This window comes from Megalops cyprinoides, chromosome 2 (assembly GCF_013368585.1).
Source record: "Megalops cyprinoides isolate fMegCyp1 chromosome 2, fMegCyp1.pri, whole genome shotgun sequence".
Classification (NCBI taxonomy): Eukaryota; Metazoa; Chordata; class Actinopteri; order Elopiformes; family Megalopidae; genus Megalops; species Megalops cyprinoides.
In genome coordinates, this window is record NC_050584.1 from 36,916,092 (window position 1) to 36,939,452 (window position 23,361).

Genomic DNA, 23,361 nt, shown 5'->3' on the forward strand with positions numbered 1-23,361 from the left:
CTCCGCCTCAATAAGTTATTTGCAATGAATGTAAGACACACTACGGCTGCGCGGAGTGATTCGGTAGGGACTACACCCAGGCGCTGCCCGAATGCAGTGGCTTCTTTTGCTACTCAATCTCAGATTATAACGGGGACGTGACAGTGCGCGGAGCCGGGGTGCTGTTGGAGACGCTGTAATACCCTGAAAATACGTGTGATTCGGCCACAACAGTGTTATTTAAGGAAACCTGTTTCCGTTTTTTAGATAAATTTGTATATTTTCACCTAAGACGCAAGTATGTCCTGGCAAGGCTACGTGGATAACCTGATGGCCGATGGCAGCTGCCAGGACTCCGCCATTGTTGGGTATACGGACGCCAAATACGTCTGGGCAGCACAAGCCGGCGGCACATTTAACAATATAACGGTGAGAAAATTGGAAACCGTAAGACACATTATACCATGTAGCTACATTGAAGCAGTTGTTTGAATAAGATGTCAGTTAATGTGATACAAGGAGAGGCCTTGTCGAACCGGGGGTGCCCAGTCCGTGAATATTTTTAGGCAAGCCTGTACACATGGGGTCGTACGGGTTCTGATTCTGTGTTCTTTGTGAGGTGATTTTCATGTATTCTGAAGCAATATGAGGATATCGCTGTCTAGAATCCTAAACCCAAAGGCCCTCCTCGTAACATCAGCAAGCTATCATACTATTTCCGTTATTTTTCAGACTGAGGAGGGGGAAACACCTGCCATGATTTAACCAAGCACGAAATGCTTCTCGTTGGGATTGCGAAGCAGTTAGCTAACTATGTGTATTCAAGTTGCTAAGATAGTTAGCAAAATCGCCGTTGTCTGTTAAACAGGACTGAAAAAGGTGTTTTGTTTTCGTTCGTTCCGTTTTGAACTGGGTGGCTAGCGACCAAGCAACTGATGTCTAGCCGGCAATGCAGGAAAGAGGGTGACGCTGTGAGAGCGGAATGAAATCAGGCCGACCATCCACATTCGAAGAGCACTACGCAAAGTTATTGGCGTAACTTGGGTAAAGCGTCACTGTTACAGTCTCGAAATAAACGTAACTGTATTACAGAATGAAGGCCTCGCTGCCGCCCCTTCGCGTTTCCCAAGATGGCGCCTCCCCTCGTCGATTTTTTTCTTGATCATTCGGCCGTTTTCCATGCGGCTAGTCAGCAATCAAGTAATCTTGATAGCTAACTAGTTAACGTTGATTTTTTTGCGTCTTTATACGTTTCTTCTTACATTGGCCATTCCTGGCCATGTGTCAGTGCTAAACCTAACGAGACACATCACTTTGTCTACTACCCAAATAACGTTATCTAAATCATTGAAAATCCTCCATTTTGTTACCTAGCCGGTCTAGAATAGCTGTTAGGTATCCAGCTTGCGATAAATTTAATTTCAAACACTAGCCAGGTAGCTATGTATGATTAAATAGGATTGAAAAACGGAATGCAATAACTTGTCCCACCATAAAACAGCTGACCTTAACGAGGATAAATTAAGTTAACCGACAAGCTAACAAGTAGGATGTGCATTAGCATGTTGGCTAGCTATAAATTCTGTTAAGGCTACCGTTAACTAGTTCGATTGGATACTTGGATAGTTAGAAGGGGTATAGCTGACTGTTTTGTTTATAGAGATTCTAGCCTAAATTACCGAAATTGGTTGCTTGCTGGGTACACAGTAGCTTGCGATTTTTCGGGGAATCCCGGAATGCGAGCTACTTAGTTGGGCAGACCACGTTTTACAATCCTGGTACAGGCTGGCGTCGGGTTAGCGGGATGATTGCGATTTTTAACGTTATCTTAGCATTACATAGCTTGCTACAAACCAAGTCGTTTGTAGTGAGCGAAATGTCTGGGAATGCGGAATTCATTTGCTAGCTAGCAACTGTATTTGAGCAGTAATGCACTCTAAGATGACCATATTAAGATTTCCATTGACTAACGGTAGGAAAAACTCATCTGGTTTAGGACGTTCGTCTACAATTTGTTCTCTTTCACAAGTTAACTACATAACGTTATCGGAGGCAGTGCAACGTCAAAGGAAAAGCGATATCTGCTGTGATTGCAGTTCTGCTTGAGGGCGACGCCTTCTTGCATGTTAGCTTTTTGGTTCAACCAAATAAACTAGTCTTTATCACTCCGCCAGTTAGACTATCCATAGGCACGGACATGTTCCTTGAAAAGTTGAAGCTCACCAAAGCTGTTTTAACCCATCGAATCACCTAGGGTACAGGAGATTACATTTCTTTCCAAACTAAAGCACACAAGTCTCCACAGTGAAAATATTTGCATATAAACTGTGTAAACGTGAGGCCGTTTAATTTCAGGCGGGTTTTTAAGCCACTGGAAGTCTTTGATAAAGAGCTTGCCGAACCAAGTGGAGTGCTTATGAAGTGCCCACAGGACAAAGGAGTTTGGCTATCGAAACTTATTACTGAAAGGCCATTTTTGTTCTATTAGACATTACTGTATATAAACATTTATATTGTCTAAACCTTTTCCTTTAACTGTTTTTCCAAGTTGTTGATGCACAAAAAAATGTTGTGATGGACTTCTGAAGTGTCTTTTCTTAAATGCTCTGCTTAATTTTTAGGCCCAAGAAATCGATGTCATTGTAGGAAAGGACCGAGAGGGTTTCTTCACCAGTGGTCTGACCTTAGGTCAAAAGAAGTGCTCTGTGATCAGAGACAGCCTTCTAATCGATGGTGATTGGACGATGGACATCAGGACAAAGAGTCAAGGTGGAGAGCCAACATACAATGTTTCCGTAGGCAGAGCCGGCAAAGGTAATATCTCACTTCCTGTGTATTATATGAATGACCAATTCTGTGATTACAGGTAGTGGCATGACCTGAATATGCATTTATTCATGGAGTGACATTTCATAAGTATAGATTGCTGTTGAAGTTGTGCGCATGTGAGCAAATGTATACCTTTCCTCAATATATAGAATGCCAAATGAAATAGACTCTGAAATTTTGTCATAGCTGGTATTTTTTAAATATTCTTAACCTAATAATGTACCATATTGAGCTTCATTATAAACGGTGTTTGGTGTTTGAAAAGCAAGAAAATTGGCATTCTTATCTTCATGATTAACATTGAAGTGTATTTACTGGGTGTATATTGGTTGCCTTTAAGGTGGCATACATGAGTTCCTGAAAGAACAGGGTCACATGGATTGAATTTGACTCTTGAAAGTGAGATAGAAGGGTAGGATGTTGCATGTGAAGTATATTAAAGGTTTTACCTTGTGCAGCAAAAACTTAATTGTGGAAGTGCTGATACACATTTTAAGCCCAGCCCTGTGATCCATTTCAAGAAAAATGTTGAAGATCTGTTGAGAATTTAACTGTCACATAATGTCTAGTTATAGAACATATTTTTAAGCAAATCTGCCAATGGAGGTAGGCATTCTAAGTATAGAAAATGAGTTGCACCAACTGTCAGTTTGCCTGTATGGTCCCCATTTTGAACTTCAACAGTGATTTGGTAAGATAACCGCTTGTGTATGTTTAACATAATTTTTTGAGCACTAAGGAATTTGCTGGGATAATGCGTCTCACTCTGGGCTGTAATTTCTTCACTGTCTTGGTAGGGGGTAAATGTCACTGACTTAAATGCATGTGCTTCAGTTGCAAGTAACACATCTCTTTGCCAATTCTGAAACCTGTAATTACACTGGCTTCATCACTCACTGTTCTGTGATCAGTTAATTCTGACTACAGTACTCTTCATGCTGAACATATGTATTGAGGAAAGGGGTAAAACTGAGCATGCTCAATGGGGATGTTCTCTTCACAAAGTGTAAGTGCAGTGAAAAGCATTCATTTTCTTGTTCAACTGACACCAGACACCATTTAATCCAGTCCCTTACTTTGCTGAAAGTAAGATCTGAATTCTAGACTTCTGGGTTCTAGGAGTGGGCACCAGTCAGTGGTCACACCCCTACAGTTGGCAAGGTGCTTTCATAACAGCACTTGTATGACCCTGTACATATGCCAGCAAATCAGTCAAATGTTTACCTACTTGTTTGTCTTACCTTGAATTTACCATTAAATGCAGACATTCCTAAATAGATGGTATTGGCCTATGTCAAACCTTGGACAGCACAGAAAGTAATTAACATGAGATCAGTTGCCCATATGTGAACATGCACATTTAATAAGTTGAATGGATACATTTTTCTGTTGGATCTTTCCTTGTACACAATACAAATTGGACATGAAGTTCTGATGTCAAATGCATGGTAGCAATTGGCTCTCATACCAGAATCCATGTTTCTGTGCAAGTTCAGAAAGAGTAGAGACTTTTCTCTGATATATAGGGCTTTCACCAAGTTCCTACTAAATGCCAGTGGTGCAGAGTAGCCACTTTTAAAAGTCTGTGGCATGAAAATGAATGCTCACATGAAAAGTATGATTGGCAACAGCTTCATCTGAACTAACTTGTCTTGTCAAGCTTTTATTTTAATTTTACAGTCTCTAACTTTGAATGCTTTCCTCCTAATTTGTCTCACGCATATAATTCCTCTAAACTTCCCTTTCTATCTCTTTTCTTTCAGTCTTGGTTCTTGTAATGGGCAAAGAAGGGGTCCATGGAGGCGGATTGAATAAGAAGGCATATTCAATGGCAAAATACTTAAGGGATTCAGGGTTCTAGTTTAGTCAGTCTTAAGTAGCGAAGTTGAGGGAGACAAAGAAAAAAGAAAAAAAAAAAAGAGGAAAAAAAATTGCTTTTAAGATTTCCCCCTTGAAACAGTCACATTAATGTCTTGGAAGCATTAATTACAGTAAAGGGCAATGGGGGTAAGAACCCCTGTCACCTGTGTATCCCTATGTTAGTGGGGAAAGACTTTTTTTTCCAAGTTTGTTCATTTCTGTTCTTGTTTTTCTTGTGTACTCCAGCATTGGTTTTAGTCATGGGAAAGGAAGGTGTCCATGGAGGGCAGCTCAACAAGAAAGCATTTCACATGGCTGAATACCTGAGGAAGTCTGGATATTAAGCAGCCACTCCCCATCCGCCTAGCAGCTCATTCTTATCACCCTGTTGCGTTGACAGTACTACCTGATGTAGTGGGTAGATGCTTTTTTTTCTCTCCTCCCATTTGTATGTGCCCCTTTTAGTTTTCTTTTGTTATTCCCCACCCTTGTCCCTGCCTTCATTTTGTTTGTATTTACACTGTGTACCCAAGTCTGTTCTGGCACTACTGTTGCACCATTGTTAACCATAAACCATATTGTTGTGACATTGCAAAAAAAATCTATTAGAAAAGACACTAAAACAAATTGGGCTGATTATAAATGTGGCCACAGCTTAGTGTAAAATACATTACTGTTGGCAAATAAGTGAAGGAAACCTAACTCTGACTGAACTTACATTTCACATGAAGGTGCCCGGTAGTACAATCTTGGATTGACCAATGCCTTTTGAGCACTTTGAGCAGTTACCAAGCTCATTTTGTCTTCCTTTTCTAGAACATGTCTGGGAGGGAAAACTGCATGCATATCTTTGTATCTCTTTGCTAATTAAACTTCTCTTCAACTCCCCCTGACACACACACATACTTGCTCGCGCGCACACAAAACATCCTCAACATTCAGCTGTAGCCAAATCTTGAAGATCCCTATCCTACATTTCTGTTACTTCATTCTAGATTGTTTTTCAAGGAGACCCATTACCCTCCAGTACAAACCACTACATTTTTCCCCCTCAAGTGCAAATTCAATTTCTTTCCCCAGTAGCCTGCATCAGAGGTGTTTTGCGGTTTGCTTGGATGTAGTCTTACATATAATGGGTTTTGTGTTGGATTATTTTGAGTTCAGTGCGGAATCCACACTGTTGAGATGCAGGTAGAATTTCCTCCCATGACCTCTTCATAACATCCCTGACTATAATCTCCATGGACATTCCATCGTTACAATAGCTCAGGCACTTAACTATTGTTTGCCAGCTCCTGTAATATATTTACTTTTTTATTTTCAAGAAAGGCTGCCATTTTGGACAGTAGATATCCCAACACAACCATCTGGAGTGTGTCCAGTTTAATTTCATAGGACCAATTTTAGTTGCAGCTTGGGAATTTACAAAATTGCTCTAAATAATTGTAAAGGGTGACTGCTTGCTTCATCTGTTTGCTCACTGCGAAACACTACCAGTTTAGAACAGTAAAAGATTTGCTGCTGAAATTGGCTTAAACAGATGGAATGGCAGTCTCCTCATTTGTCGATTGTTTAAAAAAAAAAAAGTCCTGCATTTGACCTTGTAAGCCCATGCTGTGGAGAGAACTGTGGAATAAATCACCTTGTGCTCAAGTCATCAACAAAGATGTGGTATCAACCTGTCTGTCAAAGCATGGTACTAAATGTTATGTCCAAATAAAGACCCTGAAAGTATAACTAATTACACTTAATTATGGGAGATGGTATTGGTTGGAGTAAGAACTTGGTTCTCTTGTGGAAACTTTATACAAAATCTGTGTATCCTGTGCCATAATAGAGAGAGATGATCTGTTGCTATTGTGAGATGGATTTTAACCGCTGCCCAGAAAGTAGTCATTTGATTGGCACTTCCTTAGGGATATTTTAGTGTCAGCTCAAAATGTTCAGGCCTTGTGGAATATGTACAGATTAAAGCAAATCTTGTTGCCGATTTATGTTTATTTCTTTCCCTACACTTTTTTTCTTACACCTGGGATACAGTCAAACTCATCTGATTTAATATGCATACAAAAATGCCATAAATTGATTAAAAAACACCTTGTTTACAGACAGATCAAATAAATTTATTCCAACCAGATCAATTGTAGGTGTTTTCTTGCCTCTCTAACCCCTGAAATTGATTGTTCAGAGATGGCTAAAAAGGAATCATCGAGTTTATTTTTTTGTGGATTTCAGGTAGTAGTGTCACATGTTAAGGAGGCTGGAGTCAACCAGAAAATGCTACTACTGCACCCTTGAGAAAGGTACTTCAGCGGAAGTGCTCCTGTTGAATAAATGGCTGCATAAAGCATTGTGGGACATCTTGAGATCAGCCTAGATAAGCATGTTTCCTAAGCAAAGTAGTGAAGATGGCATAATGTAATACTGCAAATAAAAGCCATTACAGTCTCAGGTTTGAGCAATGAAACCCTGCTCAATCTTGATATACAGTATAGGGTAGTTAGTGAACCTCAGAAACATAATTTGGTTTTACGGCAAAGCTGTTTGCCATAGCAATGTCTAAAGATTACATGAGGAATCCAACCAGATATTTTTTCCATTACAACCGTATTTTGTTGGAGACAGAAAATAAATGAAGAGCTGTACTGATTTAAATTTGGAATAGATTGCTTCACTTCCTTTCTGTCAGTCAACCAGCAGTTTGGTCAGACTGTTTCTGTGTTAGTACATGATAGAACAATGAAGTATGGTCTGTTGATTTAAGTGGACTGGCTGCAAGGAATATCAAAGTGCTTGTAGTCAGTATGCATAAAGCAGTTTTAAAAAAAAAAGCCATCTGTCTGTACGTGATATAGCTATTTAAGTATATTAGGGTATTGAGTTGAAGGCGTGATTTTACTGAGCATTTAAGGTATTTTTAGTAGTTGTCTTACTGAGTATTTTATGTTGGACACAGAATTTTTAATGATCACTTGCGCAAAAAGTGTAGGTTTTGAACGAATTGCTAAAAGGTATATGATAGTAATCTGTACAGGAGGTGGGGGATGTTATGGATTGTGACCTGACTGGCATCCACTCCTAAAACAAATGAATTGGCTATGGCCCAAACCGCCAACTCATCACCTACTCTCTTGTGTGATCACTAACGTCACAAATCATTTGAGTGGCCAAGGAGAGGGTGGAGTTAACTCAGTACAGCATCAATGGGTGAACCTCTTCAGCAAATGCATGTGTTTAGTTTAAGTGTTTGGTCAAAACTGTTTAAAAATGTTACTTGACTGGGTATTAGGACAGTATGAAAATATCAGTTCTGCTTTTAATTAGTGCTTGTGTAACATTTTTATAAAAGCTCTCATTGAAATTGGATATTATAAAATATTGTTGTGTCAAGTTTAATTCTTTTTCCATTATTTTGTATTGTAGTATATTCATGTGTGATGGTGACTGGGTATAAAACACTTAAACATACTTCTTTGAAGGGCATATCTAAGTGGCTTTAATTTTGCTGCTTGGGTGTGGATCAGCCTTTATAATGACAGTTTTTTAAGGTCTGTGTCTTGTTTCAAGGACTGAAGAGGGCAAATTCAATTACATGTTCACGCGATCAATTGGTAGTGGCAAGTAGCTAATTAGACCTCCAGTTATAAAAAAGCTAAAAATCTAGGAATGAAGTAAGGGAGACCAAGGAATGTTGATGGGGGGCGGGGGTCTTAAGATGGGTTCACTCTGAAGAGAGAGGGATATATATGGGGAAAATATTGTTTGCTCTGTCACTCTGCAAGCTAGTTAGACCTAGGTGTGCACAGACGTTGGTCAATACTTATATTTGGCACTGATGATTTTTGAGTGACACAAATTTTAACACATATGATAGCAAGCTAGCAATCAATAGGTTAGAGACAAAATAAGACCTTTGGAATGTCTCGGCTAAAATCAAGACATGGTGTATTAGTATGAGTTGTTAGTTAAAAAGGCACAAGTACAGGTGACATAACCTGGTTTTTAGTTCCTCACAGATAAGTTTGTTACCAAGTTATCCTACCAAACAAAGACCACCCAGTGCTAAAACAAAAGAAATGACTCATTTTATTTCTTGTGTTACAGTTGTGTTCACTGTATGCTTCTCTATATATGTGGCACACATGCTTTGGTCAGAGCTAAAAAGATTATTTTATCAGACAAGTTATTTTTTAGATAGTTGTGGGACTGGAAATTAGAAACTCATCTAATTGTATTGTCGCAACAACAATCAACCCGCCTTTTTGAGGGTTGATTGTGATACAGTATGTTAAGGTGTGTGTAAGTGTTTCATCCATTACAGGTCAATTGAACAACGCATGATGTATTTCAAAAGAGAGATCTTTGCATATAAAAAAAGAAATGCTATCTGATGCTGAAGAAACACATCTATACCCAGTTGAGTAAGTTGACGTTAGCTTGAGAAACCTGATTTATCCTTGAGGAGATTTTCAATCTCTCCTGTTTGCAGTGCATGTTTGAGTCACATCTTACTGTGTGCACTCTGTTCTTCATTGGTAATCAGGGTTGATCTGTTCCAGTAATGCCGTTTTAAAATTTGCCTGTTGCCCGAAGTACAGCAGAATGGATCCACTATCACCTTATTGCAATTTCAATTTGCAATTAAATGGCAGTGGCACATTTGCCCAAGTACACAGAGAATAAAACCTGGTCATATTTCATTTTGTTATATTTAGCATGTCTGCAAAATCCTGAGGCAAAATCATGCAGATGCGTGACCTCTCGAAACATCTGAAATCACGCAGTACCTTAAACAGTAATTTGAAGTAATTAAGACCTAGTTGATCCAATTGTAGTAATTGCAGGTTTGGGCCGGATGCCTTGTAGTTCTTAGTAATCACAGAGGAGGAGAGATGAACTGAGTGGTTACAGCATGTTATACTACCTCTGCTTAAAGGGTTTATCAGACAACCGGGAATGTTTAGTGTAGAGAGGCATTTCAGTGAAGTAAATATTAATGTGGTAAATATGAAACCAGCTTGTATGTATACGTTATCCAATTGTGCTAGGACAAGGAATTCTGATAAGCCAATAATTAACCAAGCTAGCATGTGAGTACTGTAGTCCAAATCGCAATAAAATTAATTGAAAAACTACTTACTTTTGGTTATTGTAAATGACAAACTTCAGACTTGATACATGTATGTAGAATACTAGAAACACTTAATGCAGCCATTAGATTTTTTTTTGTTCTATTTTGATGAGAAATTCCTCTTCTTTTCACTGATTTTTTTTTGTTGTAACCGCACAATACAAAATTGTTTCTAGCTGAACAGGGGTCAACAATTGCCACATTAAAATGAATTCACAACATCCCTAAAAATAGTGAAGGGAATAAACCTAAAAGATGTTTTTACTTGTTTGGTTGTTTTTAACTCTATACAGTTCTTTCGTTTTACAACATACATGGTTGTGCTTAATGAAACTAACTACCTCATTCCAACAAACTTGCAAACAATTGGTAGAAACAACCTCATGATAAGTAGGTCACCATGGTAATATTTATCACAGAAGGCTGATGGAACAATTGTGGAATTTCTGAATCTGACATTCTCAGCACACAGCCCTACAGGTATATTAAATAAAATAGAAAACCCAAGGCTTATTTATAGTGTTTTAATGAATCTTTTTTGCAGCATTCATTGTGGGGTTAAAACATTGTATCTGTACATTTCCTCTGTGAAATCAGGAGCATAGTAGACAGCAAAAAAGCAAAATTAGGTGGTAATCTAAAAAAAAAAGAACTACTCTTGATTTCTTGACCCTTCCTGAATGTCATTTATGTTAATGGAATATCCAGTGCAATCAATCACAAAGGACAATACTGAACGGCATTATTTGAAGATAAAAACATAATCACAGTCATATCTGAAAAAGGTACATTTTGATTATGGAACTGTAATGAATTTAGACTTTAAGACGGGTGAGCACATCAAGACATTACTTACACATGACTTCAAAAGAAGGCAAGACAATTCAATGTATAAGTCATGTTAGGACCTAATAATAACACCTGTTGTACTTACAGTATTAATATAATGCGCTTGCATATGAACCAGGGAAACCTAGGAAATGGACACATGGGATTTTTTGTGTTCCATTTTTAAGTTACTAGGAGTACAACTAATGGTGTAACTGAAAACTAATACAAGCTACGATTAACATAACTTAGAAAATATTTCTCCACCCCTCTGCTTAATTTACAAATGAAGTGCCTATGTCTCCTGGATTCAGTGTTCATTAAGACTGATTCAGCTGTATTTTATCTGCATACATGAATATTCACTTAGAAAGTAAACTGCATTCTGAAAAAGCAAATTCCTCACCAATTGGAGGACACAGATGGATTGGCACAATCCTCCTGGCAATAATCATATTTTATAGTTCATATATCTACACCTGCATTAAAAATATCAGTAAAAGTTTACAAAATGCTGCATATTTTAAGAAATGCAGCAGTCCTATATACAGTTTTCTTGATGCTACAAGCTTCCCCACCTTCTGATACAGAGGCTTACAGATATGCAAGCTATAAAGAAAGTATTTGTTGCTTAGAAGATATTTATATTGCCATCTATACATCATATGTACACATTGCACTCCACCTTAATTTATGATGGGTGTGTTACAAAAGTGACATGTTTTTACCACAGAGGCAGTACTTTACCACCACCTTTCACAGTACATGGATTATTACAACTATAGGTAGCATAGCTCATACCAGCCATCCAAAGTACACATCCCTGTAAAACATTCCCATCTAAAACCACTGTCTTTGGAAGAGCTCCACACATGGTTACTCCGATTACCTGATACGGAGAATATGCTCTTTGTTCAGTCATCAGGGTTGTGAAATACACCAGAATTGCAGTCTGCAGTCACATTGGGAAAAACATGACAGTGGAAAACCCACTCGAATCATCTGACAGTTTTGAAATTCACGGCTGATTTTGTTCTGAGGGCAGCAGACTCAAGCGCTGGATGCTTCGTTTTCAGGGCAGGACTGCTGTAGCTGCACCACCACCGTCTCCACGGTGACCTCCTCGCTCTCACTGCTGTCCACGTCGTCCTCGTCGTACTCGGATGACTCTTGGTCCTGCTCAGGGTTGGGTGGCGAGTCGGCCATGGTGCCGAAGGAGTGGGCGCTGGTGGAGGCCAGCGAGCGTAGGAGGGGTGTGTTCTCTGACGCCTCCTCGTTCTCTCCCTCATGGCTGCTCTGGGCATCGTCCGACTCAGACTCTGAGTCGCCCTGAGATGGCACCACCTTCTGCTTGCACACGGGGCATGTCTTCTTCGTCTTTGTCAGCCAGGGGTCCACGCACTTACAATGGTATGCTTGGGCAACACAACACAGAAAATTGTAAACACTGCTGCAGTGGACAAATGAAATGAGTTTAAACTGTTCATCAACGTTAACTGGGCTTGCGGTTCAAAAAAAGTACTCGGACACCTGACTGCTTCATACCAGGTTCGGCACGATTTCCTGAAATTACATGTTTGCCATGAGTAAGCCACAGATAACTTCTATACTTAGCTCATTTTCAATACGAACTATTCATCACGCCAGTGGTAAGTCCATTTGTAATCAGAAATGTTTTCTGGATTACTCTGATTTGGGTGTCTTAAGTAGTGTCCACACTTTACTTTTGACACTACACAAGAGCTGAAATCCAGGCGTGGAATGCATATTTCCTTAAACAAATGCAGATGGGCACACATCCAAGAATGACATGGGATCCTCTGGTACACAAAGTTCCCAATAGGAGCCCATATCCACTGTTTTGTTTTCTCAGTTAAAAGAGCAGAAGCTATTCTGTGCTGTACCAGAGGCTAAGAGGGACTGAATACACACAGAATGTACACAGAGCTGTACGCACCATGAGAGCAGGGCAGGACCCGCAGCTTGTCTCCCTCCTCGTACTCATCAAGACAAATGGCGCACACATCGTAGACATCACCTACAACACAGGGGGAACAGCTGAGGGGCAATGACCTCGTTTTGCCATTTCACCAGTGCCAAAAAGGACAGTTGTTGGTAATGGACCCTCTCATACCACTGCAAAGACTAATGGTAAGTGTCACTGATCTCAGTCATACAACAGGAGGCATTTATCAGATTTTACTGCTTTTATTTTCTGAACCTTAGTACAGAGCAGATAACTGACCTGCAGTAGCATACACCCTGTCATGTATTTATTAAACATCTACCTATACCATCTGGCAACAACCTGAGTTATTTTCCACCCCATTTAGTCCCTCTCTGATTGGAAAGAGCCAAAACTGAACTGCATGCCCACATCTACACACAGTACAAACTAAACGTCATGTGTAAACGCCCGTCTTACAGACTCAAGCAGTTTCACAAAGGCTCCATGCAGTGCCTAGAGCTAGCTGCCAAGTAGAGCAAGTTATATTTCCTTTTTAACTTTTGACATCGTGGGGACCTCAAACCAACACAGGAAAGTGTTCAGCACTCTGAAGTGCAGGAATTCAGAATGCCCTCCCCTGAAATTCCAGAGCATTTTCCTGCCCCTTCCTTCACTGGAAGAGATGCCCTGATGTCATCCAGTGTTTATGTAAGTTATAAATGAACATGTTTTTCCTCTGTCTCTGTGAGGACGCCGATACTCTGTGTGACCATATAAGGATAAGCATAATTGTGACTAGCCCTGCATTACTGACTTGAGTCTACCCTCGAACTTGATCCTGGCATAGGGTGAAGGAACCGTTTCTGACAGAGTAGGATAGCTTAAAAGGCATCTGTCCAACTCACAGATAGGAAATATCTATTTATATTACAGATAGTATGAATGGACCTGAGCACTGTGCATAATAAATTTTCAGCACCACATTAATATTAGGAGTGATCACTCATCAAACTTTGAGGCATTCTCAAAAAAATTACTTTTTTTCATTGTAATGGAAAACACATTTTTTGCCGCTAGTAACAGGAAAAGGTTCTGCCACAAGTGCTCTTACAGAAAATACAAAATGTCAGTAAACAAACTAAAAAAAATCCCTTAAAGTTGCTAACTCTAAAAAGTCTCAACTCTGGGAACCAGGAAGTTGCTCTGACGCCCCAAGGGTGATTTACTCGATTTTGAAAAAGTCAACAAAAACACGCTGAACATGTAAAATGCTCTCGTGCAGAGGGGAGCAAACTCAATTCATGCTGCTGCACTAACACAAATGTACCTTTCTCAGAAATTACATGTGAAGCGCCTTCAAAGACAAACTGAAGAAAGCAATATTTATTCGGGTTCCTGAAACTTTTTATGCCAAAAACAAATGATATTACAGTTTACTTCAGGTAAATGTTATCTTAGTGAATTAAGGTTACGGGTCAAAATCCTTTTTTTCATGCTGTGCCTTCTATAGTTAGGCTACAGCACATTTTATGAACTGAATACAGTTGTTTCAGGTAATATTTCCACACAGAGCCAAAACAGCATAAATATACCCTTTCTCCCCTGTCTGAGTGGCCATCAGGACAAATGAGTGATTAGTAATGAGAAAGCGAAGTGATCCGTGAACCAAAAAGCTTAAATGTTAACCTAACCAATTAGTCCAAAATAAAAGATTCTAAGGAACTAGCACTGTTTACAGGAAGCCTAGGATGATTTCCTTTGAAGCTGGCTGAATGATGTGGTCACGTTTACCCACTTGGATGCGCATGCACAAGATCATTTTAAATCAGACAGGAAATCCTCAAAGCAGCGCTGTTTTAGTAAGAGAGCTAGCTCACTCACTGTGGATAGACACAGGCAAGCTTCTTCTCTGTGGAAGGTCTAAAGCACCCTCCCCATGACTGAATGTGGCCATACGAGAACATTGCCTTTTCATCTGCACCTAACGGGTAGGAGTTTAGAATGGACTGGCGTGCTCGGTGAGCGACAGGGCAGCCTCGGGTTCAGAGGCAGTGCACCTGCATGTCTGACTGCCCGTGTGTGGAGGGTGCCCTTCGTCGGCCCCAGCGGGGGGACCCCGCAGCGAGGACCGGAGCTGCGAGAGGGCTTTCATTTCTCCGCACGCTTTACTCAGAGAATTCCTCTTTTGAGGCTGCCAGGAGAGTGGATGGCTGCCGGGGGTGAGGAGGAAAGATGTGGAGGCTGTGAGGCAGAACCCCCTCCCTGGGTGCCAGGCTGCCCTGGGAGAGCAGCATGGGCAGGGAAGGCAGGAAGGAAGGGCGGGCTGATGGGAGATTTCTGCGCCCGGTTAGCGTTGCTGATGAAAGCGCACAAAGCCGGCCCCCTCCGACTTAATGAGAGGCAGCAGCAGTAGCAGCAGGACCTCTGGTGCTAGTGCTGGATCCACCTCACACAATGGTTTCACACTCTGATATCAGGAGAATTATTTAACCTCCTATGTTTTTAAAGCATGTTTTGAAAACATTCGTAGAAATAAATGAGGTAACTAAGGCTGCATTTTCCCTTCTAAAGCCATTCGGAGAGTGACATCATTTTAGGCACTCTAGAACGCTGCCTTGGCTGAGGTTTAAATTCACAGACAGAAATGTTTTCATAGAGAAGGTTTTACAGGGTGTCATTTTTGTACTTGCTTAGCAGAAACCCATATCTAGAGTGACTTACATAGCTTACATTTTACACATCCATTTACACAGGAGAATTTGCTGGAGCAATTGAGGCCAAGTACCACAGTCAGGGATACAACAGCAATGCCTCACCTGAGAATTGAATTGCTACTTTCTGGCCAGCCCAGTTCCCTAACTGTTACACTACACTGCAGACTGATGCTGCTGATTACCTCTGAGAGACAGAGTGATGTATATAGATGTATTCACCCAGTGCACGCACTACATTCTTCTGCCTCTGGAGCTTTAGCTCCAGACATAAACATGACATTCTCTAACGCCCACCTTTTCTCTCCTGCCAATTCCCTCATTCGATCTCCACGCTACAAGCACCATTCTAACAGCAGAAAAGACGTTAAGTGGATTACCAATCCCCCAACACCTCCTTTTTATGCCTTCCACAATTCTGAAAACAAGCATGGCTCTTAATGAATTAATCATTGTTTATTTATTCCAATGGAGGCTATAATTGCATCAGAACATCACTGTTTTGCATTGTATTCAGCTTTACCATCAGCACATGCAAAATGGTCCTTAAAACACAATATACTTTTAAAGAGAACTGATTATAGATAGAAAAAGGCAGTTATTTAAAACAGACTTAAAACACTATCAATAAACATCAACTGTGTTTGAAGCTTTGATATTCAAATTCATAACATATTTTCTAAAATGCCAGAAAGCTTGAGATGCACGATTCTTAACTTTAATGCACCATTTCTTCTGTATCAGCACATACTTAAGGAAATTTAAGTATGTGTTAGCATTGGAGACTAATTCATGTAAAACACCATTGTAAGGTTCCTGTCCAGATTGAGCTTTCTATCTTTGAGATGCAGAAATTAAGAAAATGACTCAGGCCTATTGGTGAAAGCCTTTTATCAATGTTTAGCCTCTCCCAGCCCTTAACAGCACTTTTGTGCTCCCTCAGTTGTAAACGGAATGTCTGGGGAATGTGTTCCTGGTAATGCGATCCCAGTCACTTGACACTGAAAGGGTGAAAGTGACTGTGACCGCTTCACTAAAGCAGACCTCCTCCAGCGGACCTCCGAAAGCACAGGGGGATGCAGTGACGGCACTCTACGCGGGGCCCTGCCCCTGAGAGGCACGGCCAGGGCAGGTTTAGGGGGGGGGGGTGATGATTCGGACACCTTATCCGTCACACGCGCCCCCTGGTGTAAAGGACAAAGGGCACGGTGAGACACGCGTTCTCACAGGGAAGTGCAGCTCACCCCGGGGCACCGGCGCTTGGCTCTAGCGGTGGGAGCGATGAAGTCATCATGGAAACGGTGCCAGGGATTGAAAAGAAGCCCACAAACTCTCAGCTCTGGGTGCTGTGACACACTGTTTCTACAGCCTCTGACAGCCTGCCTAAAAATACACAGCCCCCGAACATGAGCACGCTGTATAGACAGCTAGCGTACTCACACAGACGAAGTAGTGCACAACCAACAATGACAGTCTCACCAGCGCTTCAAGAGCCAAGTAAGTGAGTGCTGCTGGTTTTCATCAGCCAATAAAACACAGTGACGGCTACAGGCTCTGTGTCCTCTGCTGGTCCAGCAGCCCATCAGCAGCCAGATTCCATTCCTTGAGCACTGTCTACATTCTGCATTGTAACATTAAGTTAGACTGCCATGACAGGTGAGAGTTTCCTGCCAGATAACAGTGAGTGATGATGACTTCTGAAGCGCCAGATGTCCACAGCGACGGTACCCCCCACACCGCTGACGGCCGGCGCACAAATCACAGGATACAATAAAAAGGTGCTACATTTCATCTGCCAAGTGCTCCTAAATGCCGCGCGTGCCTTACCTGCCTGCCCGTGCTCACATGGTCTGCGCTGTGACGACCGCCACGCTAACGCCAGCCTCCCCCGTGAGAGTTGAGTGTGCCTTCCAGCAGGCGGGAGGCACTGGGGCGTTAGGGGCCCCTTGCGAAGAGACCTGACATCCCCCCTTTGTTTTCTTTCCACAACACGGAGAGCGCGGGAACACGGAGACCAGCCTGGCTGCCGGGGCTCTTAACTTTTCATCGCTCAAGGTCAGCCAGCGGCAGCGGCGCCCGTCAATCACCCTGTGCGCTCGCAGCCGGCGCAGCACTCCACAAGCGCGCTGCTGTTCCTGCTCTCTCTGCCAGCCTCCCGCGTCTCTAGCTGCTGCTCAGGGGGGAGGAGTCTCCTCACTTCTCCTCTGAACCCCTGTTATGAGCTCTGAAGTTCAGTGGGTGAGAGGCTGGTTAATATGCGCAGGCAGGGCTGCACGAGGACTTACTTCTCTCAACCTGCACACTGCAGCACCTACAGCCTTAGGGGAGTAGGGGTCCAATGCGGACCAAGCCTTTCAGGATGAATGTTAGACCAGGTAGACAGCTAAGCAGCCTGGCAGTATCTGAATAGACACGCAGGGAGTCCGAACTGCCTCCGTACACAAATAACAGCAAATAGTCCCTACACAGTGTCTGAAAATCACTCCTGAACCTTTGGAAAACATTTGTACATTCAGGACTCTGTGATAACATAAAGGGTTAATTGTATATTCTGACAAAAAAAAAAATTCAACAGGTGCTAGGGGTGATAAGGGGTAGCAGAGGCCCTTTCCACACACACACACACACACACACACACACACACACACACACGCACACACACACACACGCACACACACACACACACACACACACACACACACACACACACACACAGATCTGTGTCTGTTCCAACAGTCAAGCGGTCTAATCTCATGATCAGCTTTGTGGAAAATCATGCCATATTAATCTGATTACCTCATAACAGAGCCCCGTGAGGCGGATGGAAGCATTGTATCAGATTCCAAACCCTGTTCTGGTGCGCTGATCATGTGACACAGAGGGTAAGCCTGTTCATGACAGAGAAGCACTGTGTCTTGTACACAGAGCAGAGAGAGCCTAAAGTCAATGCATTTGCTTTGGTACTAAATATATTCCAGGGTTTCCCCGAAAAGCGCCAATAAGGTCAATAATCATAGCGCAGACACAGAAATACGTAGTATACTTTTTCCCCAAACGGAACCATGACTCAGTCATTTGTCTTGAGGACAAACACACACGCAAAACCGCTGACGAAGCACACACTATTTTTGGACTCTTTGTTCTCCTGTGTCTGATCCGAATGAATAGAAATGCTCTCTATGGTGCATCTGACTTTAGTGGAAGAGTCAATGCTTTCGCTTGAAATAAGATCAAGGCCAAAGATCAGTCTTTCCTGACAGCCCTGGCATTCCAACAATGAGACAGATAAAAGGAAAATGGCCTTTCCAACAGAAAAGTCTGAGAGGGAGGCAGCCATTGGCCTCACTCTTCCCTTTACACTGGGTTCCTCAGATGGCTCCTACCTTTCTTGTACTTATGAATGGGGAGCTTCTTTAGCTGGTCCTTGCGAAGGCGGCTTCTCCTGGCCCTGTGTCTGTCCTGCACAAATTTGGTGATCTGAAAAAGACCATTCAACATTGTACTTCAGTCTTTTAACCAACTTCCTCCAAGGCTACTTGCAACACATTATATAAATAACATGATATTAAGAAAGACACGTCCTACAGCAATGAAAGGTTACAACTGAAACACGGACACTGACTTTGCTTCAATAAACTACCGAGTCATCATCTGACATTAATTTAAGACTTAAGCACCTTTTGTTGCTAATGGTCACAATATACATCAAAGGCCAGAGCTTCCAGAAGCAAAAGCTGCTTACCATGAAAAGAACAATGAGGATGAGACAGATCCCGACAATGATGAGAAACGGTATCAGGTAGTACTCCAGAGGCAGACTGAAGTCTGGCATGAGGATCACGTGACCACTGAAAAACAAGAGGCCCATTTGTGGAGTCAAGAAGCCCATTAGCATTTGTGTGGATGAGATGCTGCAAACAGGAGTTCCCCAGCAGGAACAGGGCCAGTATTATGCTATGGATGTTCATCTCAGATTGCATTCAAACATTGAAGCAGTTTCTTTTAAAAAGGCATGGAATGCTCATATTCAAGAATAATTCATTTTTGTTTCAGTTTTATTTTTTTCCAAACTGTAAGGAAAACAGACTATGTGTAAAATAGTTTACTTAATTTAGAAGTCACAGCTCAGTAGCACTGATTTAACTGATCATTCCTACAATATACAGTAGTAACTTCCTGGTAAATTATTGGCACAATAAATAAGCAAATGGCTCTATGTTTTAACAAAAACACTAAGCTAGAATCTCAGTTTTAATGTTTCAGTTTCCAAAATCATCTGAACACACATAAAAAAAGAATACAGACCAAGATGGATTTTACCTCACAAAACAGAATGAGATGCTTAATTTGAAACTGTTTTTAGGGACAGTCGAGAAACACCTGAGCAGCTTCACTGACACTGAAGTAAATCTCAGAGGGTTCTTTGGAGAGGTCAGACAATTTGCAACATTATAACTGATCAACTTAATGATGTCATATCAATTAGAAAGTGAAATACTAAATGAGAACAAAATGCGGTTCAATTTATGCATGTATGTTCCTTGGAAAAATCATACAGTTTCAATAACGTTACCACTTGTACTGACTCCTGCCACAAACATCACAAAGCTTTGGCTAGTGGGAATGATATATCACTTTACTCAGGGCTGCAAACAATAACTTTAATGTGAAAAGATTATGAAATAACATTCCTTAATGACATTACTCATTTGCGACTTACCCTTTCTCATATGTGTAGTCTTCCTTTAGGGAGTTGGCTGTCTCTTCACCCACAAACACTGATGGAATGTCTATTTGCTTCAAAATATCCACTACAGAGGAGAGAAAGTCGTTTACAAATTTGGAGCTAAATCTAATTGGCTGCCTGCAAACAAGTAAGTAAGTACACACAGAGACACATTGCTGAATCACATCTACAGCCCACCAGGCCTGTCAGAAAGAAATGTATGGAGCCACTATAGGCCAGCGCAAGCCAGTACAGCTTATTGTTTATGGTTCAGCTCTTGCAGAGCTTCTAAAGCATAAACGCTTCTAAAGCATAAACGCTGCTGGGCCCATGGAATTCAGACAACAAAGATTCACTGGTTGGGTGATTCCAGATGGCCCTGTACAAAGAGATCTATGATATCCTCCTCCTGGCTGCAGGGGACACATTCCTGATAGCACCTCAACATGGGACAGCCCATTTTTATAAATTATACATGAAATCTCAGAGCGATGACACAAGTGCAAACCAAGTGCAATGGTCTGGAAAGGCAAGGATGCGCAGACAAGTGGGGTAAATACAAACCAGATCCATCCTCCAACGAATCACTTTCCTTAAAAACAGGCTAGTGCAGAATGTTTCATTTTAGATTTCTCAGTAAAATGACTGATTTCAACTTTGAACACCACACAGACACTGACGGGTTCTACAGTTAACTCTCAGAAGTTGTGAGACGGAGAGGACTCGGTCTCAGCTCCAACGATTCTGTTTCTTCAAAACAGGGTTTTGGAATCAAAGCGGTATTGTCAAAACAGAATGCATGAGCAGCCATCTCTCTGCATGTTTACGTGTTTGCTTGGAGGGACTCACAGTCATTGGATCCCATGCTGATTAAGTCATCAGAGTCCACATTGTGAACAATCGCAGCCTTGTATCCAGCTTTCTGGGCGTTAAGAACCTGGGGAGACAAAACCCTTGTGTTCAGAAGGGCAGAAATTGCACAGCCTTCACCCTCGTTTTTGAAGAACCCCAATGGGCCAAGTGATACACAGTGCTCTACATGCACTCATCAAAGATGAGTATCCATGAGTATCCACACCCCAGTTTCTTATGGACAGACTTCCACATTCCCTACCTTTTTTGCATCTTGCTTTGGAGCCACATTTCTGCATAGATACTATTTATTATTCTATACATAGACATGGGAAAACAGAAAATCTCTTGCTTGGCTTATTACACTGTTTAAAATGTTCCATCCAGGGACATACTTACGAATACATGTTATTAAAAAAAATGACACATGCTTTCCACCATGAGCACATTAATAAAGGATAAATTGTTTGATTATTATTCATTCATTATTCATAAATCACCAAAGCTAACCTTTCTGACATGGACTCAGGCTACTTAAATCTGATAAGACTACTGAGGTTTGACAGGCACAACTGAATTCAAGAAAGTATGTTTTTGTAAATACTTGTAGCTAACTTGTAGCTAAAACATGCAGCTAATTAGTCATCTTCTAACAGATAAGTAGCAATTGATATTAATATTAAAATTGTCAGACTTCATTCACAGAAGTTAAGTTTCAATACACAGTTATATGCCTTTCAAAAATTTCTCTTCTCACATCCTGACAAAAGTTTCCTTATTGTAAATTTGGCATAATTACTTGTTGGAATTTTCCTGTTATTTACATATTTTTACTGTCATGAGTGCAAGGAATGACTTTAAGTAATAGATTCCAGAACCCATTCTTTTTTTCACATAAAATGTTCACAAGAACAACAAGTGGACAAAAATTCAAAACAAAACAAAAAAAAGTACCATGGTAAACAACCAAGAACTTGCTGAGAAAGGTCTGCAAAAACTGAAAAATCGTGATGACGAGAGAGAGAAAAAAACATGGGTGTCAGTTGCATTACCGCCTGTGGAAAAAAAATTCCATGTCTTTTAACAGCAAAGCTTTAGTTTTTTGGCTAATGCCTTGTTTTGTATCAACATCTACTGTATGCATGCAGGGTTGCCAGTGACTCCTGTGTGTGAACATGTGAAAATCTGGCACTGCATAACCAGCTGAAACTGGTTCAGAATTTTATGCTTCAAGTTATTCATCACCAAATGAAAGTAAAGATCAGCTTTGAGTGTGTGTGTGTGTGTGTGTGTGTGTGTGCGTGTTGGCCACACGTTACTCAAGCACAGCAGCCACAGTGCGCATGTCCACATCATTTGTTTTTGGAACCTATGGTCTATTCAGCTGCACATACTGGGTGAGCTGGCATATAAAAGGCTTAAATGCAGTGCTGTTTTCAGCAACATTTATCAAAGTGTTGACAAAAGTCTTACTCCTTGTTTTCCCTGTTGGTGATACAGGAGGAATGCATTAACAGATGTGCTGGTTCACTGCAAATGGCTGACTGTGTATAGTTTGTGAGCCTTAAAGTGCAGGGAAAGACGTCCCCAAGCTCCTTTTATGGCACTGTAAGAACACTAAGCTTTGGACCTTTAGGACTGAACTTCACAAAGCAGAAGTGCATGATGGGAAGCGGAGGCTATGGAAAAGAAGCACAAAGGTCATATGTTTAACATACAAATTCCCTGTCCTAGTTACACAAGCAGAATCAAATGGCAAGCACACAATAATGGAGCAACTGTAGTGATAAACCGCAGGTTACATAATGTCCCTTCTGCAGTATGAATTAAACACTATTCAAACTCATGAGCAGTTCCCCCAAAACAATATCCTCAAACATATCCACATTCTGTGAAAACAAGACCAAATCCACCGTAACACATACTGAGCTGTAAAAGTAATGACTTCAGCCATGTGAGGTCATGGCATGCCATGTGCAGTGACCAGAGAAAGCTTGTTCTGTTGCTAATCTAATCTGTGGCAGCCTGCAAGGCACATTTCAAATCCCAAACTTGTATTACGAGTAGAGGGATGGTGAAGGCATCAAGGGGAGTGTGTGAGTATTGCAACAGCCAAATGAAAACGACACACTAAAGTCAAAACAACACGAGTAAAACTTGAGCTGAATAAGCAATCTTTACCGACCCGACTACAGTTACGGGCAAAAGGAAATTGTGAGTCTGAACAGTTTATCTCTTTAAGGACAGGCAAAACTAATTAGTTCACTTTCCTCAAACATGATCTCATTGACAGCCTTGCAGCACAGCATCGCAGCACCGGAGCAAAATGCGCCATCTGTTGAAATAAATTATGAATGTACCCTCTCTGTAGCTGAACTGGCTCCACGGTGTACCACGTGAAAAGGATCAGGAAGGCCCTAAACTCTGAGCCCCCCAGCAAACATGTGCTGTCTTCACAATGCTGTGTCCTCAGAATGTGTTGGGTTTTATTTTCAGA

At 41.3% G+C, this 23,361-nt stretch overlaps 2 protein-coding genes across 3 annotated transcripts in view; one reads left to right on the forward strand and one right to left on the reverse strand.

Moving 5' to 3' along the window:
* The first annotated feature begins 85 nt into the window (after nt 1–85).
* Nucleotides 86–6,658, forward strand: LOC118772957 (profilin-2-like). 2 transcript variants are annotated; one of them, XM_036521652.1, is made up of 3 exons: nt 86–408; nt 2,601–2,793; nt 4,572–4,997. In XM_036521652.1, exons 1-3 carry the CDS (start codon nt 280–282, stop codon nt 4,667–4,669), a joined length of 420 nt encoding a protein of 139 aa, XP_036377545.1. In that variant the 5' UTR covers nt 86–279; the 3' UTR covers nt 4,670–4,997. The 2 variants fall into 2 exon arrangements, with proteins under 2 accessions (XP_036377545.1, XP_036377544.1); XM_036521651.1 differs by having other exon boundaries at nt 87–408; nt 4,915–6,658.
* A 3,687-nt stretch (nt 6,659–10,345) lies between these two features.
* Nucleotides 10,346–23,361, reverse strand: part of LOC118773340 (E3 ubiquitin-protein ligase RNF13-like) — a 30,167-nt gene continuing 17,151 nt past the window's right edge. The window contains exons 5-10 of the mRNA XM_036522229.1: nt 20,862–20,949; nt 20,007–20,097; nt 19,029–19,134; nt 18,670–18,763; nt 12,585–12,665; nt 10,346–12,042 (exon numbers count right to left, since the gene is read on the reverse strand). Coding sequence (XP_036378122.1) covers nt 11,678–12,042; nt 12,585–12,665; nt 18,670–18,763; nt 19,029–19,134; nt 20,007–20,097; nt 20,862–20,949 — 825 coding nt within the window. The 3' untranslated portion in view covers nt 10,346–11,677. The remainder of the gene's footprint in view (nt 12,043–12,584; nt 12,666–18,669; nt 18,764–19,028; nt 19,135–20,006; nt 20,098–20,861; nt 20,950–23,361) is intronic.

Bases quoted from the DNA above. Each gene is read 5' to 3' on its own strand.
- LOC118772957 (XM_036521652.1), top strand. From the start codon at position 280: ATGTCCTGGCAAGGCTACGTGGATAACCTGATGGCCGATGGCAGCTGC. The intron at 409-2,600 runs GTGAGAAAATTG...CTTAATTTTTAG, and splicing joins GCACATTTAACAATATAACG to GCCCAAGAAATCGATGTCAT. The intron at 2,794-4,571 runs GTAATATCTCAC...CTTTTCTTTCAG, and splicing joins CGTAGGCAGAGCCGGCAAAG to TCTTGGTTCTTGTAATGGGC.